At 47.5% G+C, this 12449-nt stretch overlaps 1 protein-coding gene across 5 annotated transcripts in view; it reads right to left on the bottom strand.

Moving 5' to 3' along the window:
• Positions 1–1304: 1304 nt before the first annotated feature.
• The window catches only part of SORL1 (sortilin related receptor 1), a 147212-nt gene continuing 136067 nt past the window's right edge, over positions 1305–12449 (bottom strand). For 4 of the 5 annotated variants that reach the window (XM_044258067.1, XM_044258071.1, XM_044258070.1 and 1 more), the window contains exons 43-48: positions 11641–11805; positions 10156–10330; positions 8850–8956; positions 6315–6507; positions 3658–3870; positions 1305–2333 (exon numbers count right to left, since the gene is read on the bottom strand). In XM_044258067.1, the coding sequence (XP_044114002.1) occupies positions 2266–2333; positions 3658–3870; positions 6315–6507; positions 8850–8956; positions 10156–10330; positions 11641–11805 (921 nt within the window). In that variant the 3' untranslated portion in view covers positions 1305–2265. Of the gene's footprint in view, positions 2334–3657; positions 3871–5361; positions 5424–6314; positions 6508–8849; positions 8957–10155; positions 10331–11640; positions 11806–12449 lie in introns of those variants that run through there. The other variant, XM_044258068.1, reaches the window with a different exon arrangement.

Below are 12449 nucleotides of genomic sequence, written 5' to 3'. Positions count from 1 at the left end.
AAGCGCTGGAGGCACGAGGAACAGGAACTGGGTGCTCAGACAGGTCTCCGGTCGCCGAGTGGACACACAGGCTCTGTAGAAAGGCTTGCCTGCGGAGCCACGGAGAAGAACGTCTCAGAGCCTTTGAGATCAGCTTTTACGAATGCCAACGAGAAGTTGGCAGAAGAAGAAAATATACTTTCTAGTGGTCCGATTTAAGATAAGGTAAGACAAGGTAAAGCCAAAGAAACTCCATTCTTTACGAAACTCACAAAGGAAAGGGAGGCGGAGAAGCGGGGAGAAAGGCCGGAAGGAGGCTCCTCGTGACCACCGCTTGTTAAAATACAACGGAGCCTTACCCACACGACCTAACTACATGTCTACAGTTGAAAATACTCCTCATTCAAAATATATATATATGTGTGTGTGTGTGTGTGTGTGTGTGTATAAATTAAACTTTTTAAAACTAAAAAATTTAATTGGCTCTTTGTTTTCCAGACAATCACTAGATAGAACAAACTATATTCTTGCCCAAGAATGATACTTTTGGTTAAAAGAAAGCAAATACTTGTGAGAAGGTGACGCGGCACACCTCGGAGGACACGGGGTCTTTACGAAGCTTGCATATAAAGGACACATGTTCAGAAACATGATTTTGGGACATCCCCGAGCTCCCTGTTTCTCAGCTGAGAAGTTCTCCAGTGGGGCTCCTCCGGCAGGAATCACCAGGGCGCTGGACGTCGGTGTCTAGGGCGGGCGTTGGTCTGCAATGGGACTCCACGGACCTAGCAAGTGGCCATGAGGTGAATACCCAGGTGGCGTTTAAAGGCATAAGGAATAAAAGCTCAGGTTGTTTTACAGAGCGAGTAAGCTCTACCGTTGCTGTGACTCTCAGTTAGATGGAATGGTCTCAAGTCCGTCCATCTCCTGTATCTCTGTCGGAGCGAACAACACCCTTTCAACTGGGCAGGGGTGCAGGGAAGGAGGTGGAAGGAAAGAAAAGAAAAAGGAAAAAAAAAAGAGAGAAGGCACTGACCCAATTCAAAATAACTGCATATATCAGGGACAGAGTTTTAAAGACAGTGAGTGGCCACCTGAACATAAATATGAAACTTTACATCTGAGGGGCGCCTGGGTGGCTCAGTCGGTGAAGCATCTGTCTTCGGCTCAGGCCATGATCTCAGGGTCCTGGGATCGAGCCCTGCATGGGGCTCTCTGCTCAGTGGGGAGTCTGCTTCTCCCTCTCCTGCTCCCCATGCTTATACTCTGACTTGCTCTAATTAAAAAAAAAAAAAAAAACTTAAAAAAAAACAAACAACAGCAAAAAACACTTTACATTCGAGATTCTTCAGTGGTAAGGAAAAACAAGATATCAGCAAAGGACAAATTAGGTACTCTTATCTACCAGTGTCTCTCTCATGGCCCAGACCTAGCACTCTCCCACGAGCAGTCATTTGTTGCGATGACCACGACGCCAGTGTATAATAAAGCAGTGTCCTCAACTTGTAGCGTGGAGAGCTACGTCTTGTGCAGAGGCGTAGACGGTAAGATTCCAGCGGTGAACGTTAAGAGAAGAAGCCGTGGCTGGCAGGGTCTGTCTCACTGAAACCCAGCAATGATTCAATGTGCTCTCCTGCCCGATACCATTACATGACACCCAAGTGAATCAAAACGGACTATTTCCGGAATGGCAACAAAACTGCTTCTGTTCCCCACCCCTCGACCCTACAACCCCTCGTAACGTGCGGAGTCGACAACCTTGCCTTATATAGAGTCCGAATAAATTAACAAAAGTACAGAAAAGAACTTTTCCCCACTATACACACAAACTCTTTCCTATAAACAAAATCCAAACAAAATTTAAAATTGGAGCACACTTTCAATGGCAGGGGGAGGGGAGGGGATGGGAGAGATGCCACCCATCACCCTCTCTCAAAGTTTTTATTAAATACATTTCTGTGTCTTAGAAAAATAAAAAGAACGGCCAATTTATTGACTCAAAATGATCTCACAGACTTAAAAGCATGCCCAGCAAGCACAGCCCTGTAAGACTACATTAATATGAAATCAGAGCAATTTGGTTACTAAAATCAACCTGGTTTGAAGTTCACAGCTGATTACTACAAAGTTTATTCCTTCCTTTCTTTCCTTTTTTGTTTTTGTTTTTGTTTTTGGCCGATATAAAAATAACGTATTGCAACTCAAAGTGCATCTTTTAAAATAAACCATCGACTATCTTTATCAAATAAAATATTTACACCATTTGGTTTCTAGTGAGGAGAGCTTTCAGGCTATCACCATGGGGACGTCGTCTGAAAATCCTGTTATCATAGGGGCATCTTCATCGTCCTCCCCTAAAGGCAAAAGAGTCAGTCCATGGTGAGTTCCATCGCATCTGCATCCAACCCCAACTCCCACCGCTCTGCCCTGACCACTCCCAACACCACCAGCCTGGAAAATCGGGACCACAGCCCACCAGGCGCAGTAGCCAAAGCCAAATCCCAGCTCAGCTCCCCAGCGACACGCTTGGGTCACCTTCTCCCCCATCAACGGGTAGCCAAGCTTATTTTAATGGTAGCTTGAACTTGACCAAATAAAGAAAGTCAACCTCTTAGGAGGGGGAATCTCACGACCTACCCAAAAGTCCAGAGGGCAATTTAGCTTCCCTAATTTGAATGATCCACAGCCTATGTTAACAGTGAAACCTCATAATCTGCTTCCTCCTCTGAACCCTCACTGCTCTGAGGGTAGGGATCTTAGAGGGGTGAAGAATGTCCCGCTGTGGCCCCTATTCCAATCCTGTGCAACTAAGCTGTGATCCACATTCAGTGATCACTGTGTGGTACCACCACGGGTCCAACTCCTTTTGCCTCCAGGAACGGAAGCAAAGAATGCAGCCCATTCATGCAAGGCAGCCCAAATACTTGTACGAAGCAACACAGGAAACTGAGAAGAGGGAGCAAAGCTAATATCAAATGATCAGTGGGTGGGGAATATACAAGTACTTCCCAAAGAAAAAAGATTATAACTGGTTTCCAGAAAAAAAAAATACGTGAAATCACATTCGGGGAAGACCCCCGAAACACACCTAATTTACCATATTAAGCGGTCTACTAGCTCTATTAGCTTTTAGAATCTGAGCATGCAGACATCTTAAAAGGGCTACTTCTTTCTTTTTCCCATACCATGCCGTGGGTATGGGAAAGAAGAATGGCCGGGGAGGTTTGACCAGCTGTATCAGAAAGACAGCCAGCCAGATGGAAAGGGCCTCTTTGGACAGAAGTCATGTGGGCAAGCATGACATCTCTTCTTGACTAGGCTCTCCCAAGATGTCAGACCTCCAGGTCCATGAAGGATGAGAGGACTTGGACATTCCGGGAAACCTAGGACTCTCCCAAGCCCTCCGCCCTTCCTGCACAAGGCAAGCTCCTCCCACTTCTTCCACAAAACCGCTCCCGCTCTGGGGCCAGGACCATACCGCTGAAGGGAGTACCAGTATTTGAACAGAGAAACAAGTTCCAAGCTAAGGGCTCCAAAGGGTTTAACGTATAGTAAAGCAGTGAGATCACTGATTAACGAACCCCTCCTAAGTGTCCCAAGATGAGCCTAACCCACGCATCTCCTAACCAAGGACCTGGCTTTGGAGGAAGCCCGGGGTGGGGGGCCGGCCTCACTCACCCAGGTCGTCCCCCGAGGAGAAGATGGCCGAGCCCAGCCTGGAGCTGTAGTGGCTGTTGGCGAAGGCGGTGAAGCTGCTCTGCAGCCTCCGGTGCTTCGTGTACAGGACGGCAAAGCCCACGCCCAGGCTCAGCAGGACCAGGAACAAGATGGGCACCGCCACGGCGGCAACGTCAGTGGATCTGGCGGCCTGGGACGCCGACGCGCCCCCACCTGCCGGGGCAAGATGCCACCGCATTAGCCTCCGACGTCAGGGAGGGGTTTGGGGGGGGCGATGAGGCAACCCAACCCCCCCCCCAACACCACCAGCACCAAAATCGTGAGCACCAAAACAGTGAGCCGAGCGTACGGCCTAGTGCCGCGCGTTCCTGCACCTGACGCCTGACTGTTTCCCGACGCCTCGCCACGAGCTGACAGCCCACGGGCCTGGGGCATGCAAATACGGTAATTACATTAGCCTCCTAATCACGGCCTTGTTGTTTGTTTAGATAATCTCTTGGAAGGGAGACCTTTGTTGGGGTATCAACATTGATTTCATTAGCATTATTACTTAAGACCACTTGCTTCCCTTACATAAGAGGATGTGAAATCAGACCACTAATTAACGAGATTGCAATTATTTCCCCCTACTTGGCACCAAAGTCACTCTGAACTGCAATTACCTGAAGCTCCATTAAGTGATACAAACGAGATTCCTTTACTGCAACACTGACTTAACAGCTCATCAAGTTTTATGAGGTTTTTTTTTTTTTTTTTCCACGTAGATAAAAGAGAGAACCCTTCCGTACACGTTTCACATTTTTTAAATGCTCTTTGCAAAGCCAGTTCGGGGTCTATGACCTAACAACGATGCTCACTTCCCCATGTTTGAAACAAATTCCAGCTCTATGATGATGGGCTGGTAGATCGGCCTCCACAAGGCTCTAGGGCCAAGCCATCTTTGGGTTTGGGCTGGTCTTAAGAAATAGGGGAAAGTCTGAGCCTGAGGGCCGGAAGTGGAACTTGGAAGTCAGTTTGAGCTTTCAGAAGCACAGTGGACTTTCCAGGTCCCATAAGGAGCTCATCAGGCTTGAGATCATTCCCTGGGATAGGACTACGTGGTACGGACCAGGCCTGGGCCTCCCAGGGAAGGCCCAGTAGCGACCCAGGAACTCACCCCAACCAGATCATCAAGATGGGCCAGAGAACAGCCATTTCTTGCAAAACCAATCTACAACTCAGAATCCGTGCCTTTAATTTCTCTCATGACTGACCCACCAGGAAAAGCTGCGGCAAACTCTTAGATCCTATGTCCCAACCTAACCCCAGGTGTGAACCGGTAAATTAGGGGGATGCTCTTAGCTGGAAGAGTCGGGAGGAACCAGGGTCCTGTAGGAAACAGGAAGGAGTGAAGCCCCCTCCCCCCCCTTCTGAGGGGACAGCAAACATCAAGGGACAAGACAGAGACAAACTGAGGCCTCATGGAGAGATTCTTCCTGCTTGATAAGCTCCGTTTTATTAAGGCAACACTTTTTCCCACAGTCTATTTCCGTCGTTAATTGGTTTTACTTAGAGAGGAGGGTCTATTTAGGAAACGCGAGGTTAACAAGACTTTTGTTGTTTGTTTTCTGTAAGACCTTCTCAGAACCTCAAGTATGCTGGGATTCTCCAAAGGGATGCAGTCTGCCAAGGTTTTCCTTTTAGGGAGGTGCCTGGGAAGCAGGACATGTTGGAGCACACAACAACTCAAACGCAAGATTTTGGCTTGAGTGTTGGTGAGTTCCTGGCTGGGAAGAAATGGAAGAAAAAAAGACCAGTGGCAAAGCGTCTGTTGATATCCTGGCCAAGCTACTACAATACAAGCAGAATTTCTGTGTAAAGGAAAGGTTCCTCTCCTCTGCCATCAGCATGACCCAGTGCCAGCATCTGTGAGGGTTGAGAAGACAAGATGCCAGGCCAAATTCAGGTTCTGCTCGGGAGCAACGGCTAAGACGAAGCTATAAAATCAGTTAGTCTATGGGAAGGAGATTAGTTACTGACTTGAAAGAACCACAGGGAACATTAGCATATTGGAGGCTCTGAGAAGTCCTGCAAAAAACAAACAATAAAACTCATACCAACCTAGTGTTACCCAAGCAGGACCTCCTTTTGAAACAAAACCCATTTTTACCCTATTCCCTTTTTTGGTCTTTACATTCAGAATGTGGTCACTTTGTAACCCCAGCTCCTCACACCATGCCTGGCTCAGGAAGTGTTTGTTAAATCAGTGCCTGACTAAATTGAAACGGAAGTGATTTTCTTCTGAACTAAAAGAATTTTTTTATTTTTATTTATTTATTTATTTATTTTTGAGAGAGAGAGAACATTTTACATGCACTTTGGAAAGACACATCTTGGGGCACCTGGGTGGTTGAGTCAGTTAAGCATCCAACTCCTGGTCTCGGCTCTGGTCATGATCTAGACCCCTGAGTCAGGCTCCTCGCTCAGCAGAATCAGCTTGGGATTCTCTGCCTCTCCCTCTGTCCCTCCCCCTGCTCTTGCGCATGTGCGTGCTCTCTCCCCCAAATGAATAAAATCTTTAAAAAAAAAAAAAAAAGACATAAATTCATCAAATCATGCTATAGCCTTCATTGATTTCCCAGAACTGAAGACAGAAATGGCCCCATGAAGTGACTTACCGGACCCCAGCTCGTCATACAGCAGGATAGCAGGCTCCCCACAAATCTGGCTGCCAAAAAGGCATCTTGCTTGCACGGTGAAAGTGTAATTATGACCCAGTTTCAGGTTGGAAATTTTAAAGAAATTGTCAGTAGTATTCCCAAGGTAAGCTGAGATATTCATGGCACTATCAAACATGTGTATCTCATAGCCCTGAAAACAAAGACACGAGAGATTGTTCAGGATCTTAAATAAGGACTCTGACAGCTTCTATTACTGGTTCCAACTTTATGTGAGCTCCTTATTGCAGGCTTTTATAGATGCTAAAGCACTTTGGGCTTCTTACTGGATCTTTTTACATTACCACTGAGATACTGGATTCAGAAAATGATAATTTTCCCATCCCAAATGTCTCAAATAACTACCACACCCGCTTATGAGCTGCAAGGTGGAAGTGAAAAGTGTAGCCCTAATAAAAGCCATTTTAACAAATATTCCAGTGCACAAAGTTCTGGTCAACAGTTTACTCATTAGAAGTAATAGTAAATGCCACAAAGAATCTGGACAAGTCAGCAGTAGTTCCCCCTAATGGGATTTGACTGATAAGAAATCCGGGTCACAGGGGACTCCACCAGTGGGATAAAAAAAGTCAGAATGTTTCTCGGTAGAACAGTGTGTGGGAACTCCATAGGCAGCCCACAGCTCCCTCTCCAGCTCCTGGAGGTGGATGGTTGCCCCAGACCAACCTGGCCTTGAAAAGAAAGCGCTTCAAGATCGGGATGGGATCAGAACTGACTACTGGACTTCTCTGCTAATCTCTAAGTACCCCAGTGTCAAAGCCACCAACTCCTACCCCATCAGCATCAAAGAAAAAGCCTCCTCTCATATCTCTAACGACATACTAGGCCCCACTGCATACTTACCAGCTCTTGGTCCCTATTGCATTGACATTGAACTCATACTCACCGGCTCTTGGTCCCCATTCCACTGAACTAAGCCCAGTGCGGGGGGGCGGGGAGGGGAGGACATGTGACCTGCTTATGCACACTCCACGGGAAGTGAAGTACTGACCTGTCAGCTCAACCTGAAAGCCAGGCTTCCGCCACCTAGGAGGGACCCTGATGACAGCTGGCTGCCAAACTGGGCCTCCCAGCACCACCTGCCTGGAGTTCCATTCCTGCCTTCTCCAATCTACACTAGTATATTATATTCTAATATACACCTGCTGTAGAACATTTGCAAAATACATAAAGGTATAAAGAAAAACATTTAAATGACACAAACATCAACCATTTATTTAACTAGTTGTCTTCTGTTGGGACATTAAAGTTGCCTCTTCATTCTTGTTCCCAGAAATAGAACTGCCCTGGAGAGCCTTGTCCATAAATTCGTGGTGTATTATCGTTTTCTCAGATTAAGATCCTGAAAGAACTGCTGGGTCAAAGGCTGTAAATGCTTTTTCTGTCTCGGATACGTGTTACCCAAATGCCTTACGGAAGGCATTTCCAATTCGTTATCTCCAGAGTGCTAATCTCCCCGACAACAACTCATTCTGGTAACTCTTCCCCACAAACTCAGCCTGTTCCACGTGAAAGTGTCCTGTCTCTGTGGTTCAGATGATCAGGGAGGTAGACCCTTCTTTTCTTTTGCCTACGACTACTATAGTTTTTCCTTTGTTACCTGTACCTCTTCCGAAATCAGAAGCAATTCGGGAACAAATCAGAAACAAGAGAAATCAATTTCTGTTTTGAACGGCTTTGAAAGCTTTCTTTGTATTCGAGTATATTAACCACTTACACGTCACGGTTGGAAGAGTTGTGAGAATTTTCAAGTTTTAATCTAGTTGTGCTTCTGGCCTGACACCGTGACTGTTCACAACCCCAGCGCTCTTTGCCACCACCGAACCCTGAAACAGCCACAGCTGATTTCCTGTGTCTCTGTTTAGCTCCTGCTTTGCCAACCATGGGGACAAGCCGGGTCCACTACAGAATCTGTCCACCTCTGGGTGGCCAGTCTGTTCCCTGGTGACGCTCTCCTTCCCCTCCCACCGTCTGCTGTGAATCCAGTCATCGGTCTGCCAATGACAGACAAAGCAGTGTTTTCCCTAAGGTCAACAGACTATGTTCGAGCACTTCCTGCTCTCTCACACACCACTGCGAAGAAACCGCGAGGCCAGTTTGAGGCTCAGCCCCTGGCATGGGAGCCACGGCCCTGCCCTCAGACTGGCTGCGGAAGACGGGGCCCTGGTTCCCGATGCCCAGCCCCACCCAGCTTCAGAAGACACAGCGCAGGTTCCAGCCCATTTCCCTGTCTTTAGGGAAAGACAAGTTCAGGAATGAAAAGTGCTTAGTGCAGAGATTCTCATCTTTAATGGGCAGTATAAACATTTCACTAATTAGCAAGCCCACAGAAAATGGTCCTTTAATTCTCAAGTTCACTCCCTTGCCCTATTCTGTTTTTTCCCCGTCTATGCCAGCACGCCATTAACGAGCTCATCTCTAAAGCTGCGTTTCAATTAGATTCCCAAAGTCATTGAGGAGGAGGGAGGGACTCACCCTGCTTTCATTAAAATGCTTTTCCTTCAAAGCAAGACTTTTCCAAAACAGAAGAACGTGGTCATTTTCTGTTATGATTTTTAAGGCATCAGGTGCAGATAATGAAACTGAAAATTAAAGATGAGACAGGATGCAGTCAGTGGCTATGGACTAGAATCACCGTTTTCCTGTCTGATGAGATAGATTAACTATGCTAACCTAAGGGGCACCTGAGGGGCTCAGTAGGCTGAACATCTGACTCTTGGTTTAGGCTCAGGTCATGATCTCAGGATCATGAGACTGAGACACAGGTCGGGCTCTGCACTGAGTGTGGCGCCTGCTTGGGATTCTCTCTCCCCCTCCCCATCTCCCTCTGCCCCTCCCCCCAATGCCTTTGTGCTGTCTCTAAAAAAAAATATTAAAAAAGAAAAGATAAAAGAATGCTAACTCAAAAGGCTAGATTAAGGAACAAATAAAGTACATATGTTGTTTAGCATAGAGCATAGCACATGGTAGACACTCTCTAACTGGCATCTCTTTAGTTGTTATAATACCTTTAGCCAAGAAATGTGGACAGTACTGCATTCAGTGGCCCTGAGAGCCACGGATGCCAAAACCAAATTGGGTGGGGGAGAAAGGGAAGTGATGAGATGGACACGGTTCCCTGGCTGGACTTCTGCTCTGGTTCCAGTCTGCCTCCTGCTCTCCCCAGTCCTGCCCCAGGGCCTGAGGAGCCTCAGAACTCAGTAAGGGGCCAAGGCCTGTGCCTGAACACAGAGCCCTAGAATGACACTGTGAGTCCCGCCCAGACCCACTACTCACATGGCTGGCCTGGTGAGACCGAGCCTCCGTCACAGACACCGTGACATCGTCTGCTGCTGCCCAAGTACCCGAGCTCATGACCTGCTTTCTGAGCCAGAGTCTGACTGCCGAGCCAATCCCGGGCTGGCAGCAAGGCCCCTTCAATCTACTTCACGGTTCCTGGTCTCCCTCCTTGGCTACACATCTCCCTGCCGCGAGGAACCACAGGATTTCAGCCCAGGTTCCCATTCTTGGCTTTCGTGGCAAACACTCAGTTTTATTTCCTAACTCTTTTGGGCATTCCTGCTCTCCTCTACCCCAGTGTCAAAACCAACTAGACAGAGGGAGTAAAAAGAGACACAGCATACCCTCCAGCCCGCCACCCTGGCACTGGAAGCCCACCCTGCCAGGCCCGCTGTGGATACTGAAGAGGGTGTTTGTCCTTCCCACTGTTACTGTCTAGGCGTCCGAGCAGCCCCAAGGGCCCCTTCCTCTGTGAGAAGGACCCTGCCTCCCTCCTATTTACCTGTGGTGATTTTTATACTGGACTCTTTGCTCATGTTCCCCAGCTGGACGATGATGTGGTATTTCCCTCCAGGCTCCAACTTGGTAAGGGTGTATTCCACAGTACTGTTATGGGACTTTATTTTGTAGCTTCTGTCACTCTTTCTTATTAGATCTTTGACAGCAACTGCATATAACTGGGACAAAAAAAAAAAAAAAAAAAAAAGAGAGAGAGAGACCCGTGGTAATCAGAAAGTTGGTACTTTTTTACTCTTTGCAATTCAGCAGTGGGCAATGGAAAACCCAAGTGTATCCGGGGGCTACAAGCCACAGCAACCTCCTTCTGAGCCTGCAGCGACTCCGTTCTCTGGAAAGCCTTTAAGGTAGCCAGGCTCAGACTAGGAACAAGCACTCACTCCCAGAACTGCGCACAGAATTATTGATTCGACCCAAAAAAATGACCCCAGGGAAAGTCCCATTCACTGTGGCATCCACACAGAGGTTGGAACAGGCAAGAGCAATTCAAGTTCAGTGCTCAGTGAATCTCCCTGGCTGTAATAGCTCTGGGTGGTGTCAGAGGACACAACGAAAGGACAGCAAATTCTACTTATTATCTCCCAGGTTGCTTTTTACATATGTGGAGGCCAGGGCAAATACAGAGACATGGGGCAAGTACAGGGAACTCAATCACCAGGAAGAACTGGAGAGTCAAGGAAAGGCAGAGCAACTGAGCACTGAAAACTACCCTGGGGATGAGGGAGAGGGCAGAGGGGATGGAGGGAAAATTAGCCTGGGTCAAAGGAAAATGGCAGCCATTTTCCAGAATTACTGCCTCTTCTTTTATTCTTACTATTTTTCTTTTTAGAGGGGGGAGGAGGTGGCAGAGGGAGAATCTCAAGCAGGCTCCGTGTCCGGCACAGAGCTCAATCTCGTGACCTTGAGATCACGGCCTGAATTGAAACCAAGAGGCAGACGCCTAACCGACGGAGCCACCCAGGTGCCCCTCGCCTCTTCTCTTAGAGCAAGAGCCAGTAAATCTTTTTGTAAAGGCTCAGGTAGAAAATACTAGGTTTAGAAGGCCGAATGGTCTCTCCCTCCATGATTCAATTCTGCCCTGTGCAGTGTGAAAGCTGTCACAGGCTAAGATTTAAATGAACGGTTGGAGCTTGGTTCTAATAAACTGTATTTACACAAACGGACAACAAGCTGCACTTGGCCGGCAGTCCTCTGTCTGCCAACCCGCTTTAGAGGCTCAGGGAAGGGAAGGTGAGAAGGCAGCGAAGAAAAGAGGGACAAACGACTAGAACAGCTAGATATCATGGAGAAGGGACGACTCAGAAGAGGCACCTCTAAGAACCCCATCTTTGGGCACACAGATACTGCGATGAGACCTCCTGCTGAGCTCCCACGGCCAAGCCCAGCTTTCATGCCGGGTGACAGCACCCTCTGGCCCGTCCCCAACCATGCCAAGAAAAGGAATGGCTGGCTGGACACCCGCCCCTCTCACCAGGTCCTGGTCAGGAGAATCATATGGGGATTCCCACTTGATGACAGCCGAGGTTTTGCCGGTATGAACCACGTGCAGGTGACGCGGTGGGAGCCTGCTGTCTGGGATCATCTTGACCACGACGTAGTCGGAGGATGGCCCCTGGTAGGGCACCACCACCCGCACCTGAAACCAATACCACAGGGACGCATGGAGTTGGCACCAAGCCATTCTTTTCAACAAAACAGTGACAGGTGTGCACAAAATTCAATCAGTAGTAAAGATATAAAAGGTGAAATAATGCCTCACCTTCCCCAGATCTCTAATCCATTTTCCTAGAAACAGTAAGAGTTTTATGCGCTTCTTTCCAGAAATGTCTTATGCTTCTGTAAGCACAGACACATGTATGTGCATACCAGATACATACTTGTATAGGCATGTGTACATGTAGCCTGTTCTTCTTAACTTTTTTACACAAATGAGAAAGTTTTAGGCTTATATTTTTAGGCTCTTCACTTCTCTCACTTAATAAGATAGCACAAATATTTTCCACGTCAGTACTATTTCTTTGGAAGATTTTTCTACCTCAGTTCTATTGCTTTTGAAGGCTTGCCCTGTATTCTTAACCAGTGTTCTCCTGATAGCCACTGGTTTCAAATCTTCTGCTATCACAAGCAACAGTATACCCAACATCTTTTTCCATCTATCTTGGCACACGTGTAAGTGTATGTGGGCTAAGCTCCTAGTCCTGGAAATGGAATGTGAATTCCTGTGAATGCTTATGCATTTGCCAAGTTCCCAATCCCCCACGGAGATGCGGTTGGTTACTG

Source organism: Neovison vison, chromosome 7 (genome assembly GCF_020171115.1).
Source record: "Neovison vison isolate M4711 chromosome 7, ASM_NN_V1, whole genome shotgun sequence".
NCBI classification, from domain to species: Eukaryota; Metazoa; Chordata; class Mammalia; order Carnivora; family Mustelidae; genus Neogale; species Neogale vison.
This window is presented reverse-complemented; position numbering and strand designations above follow the sequence as displayed.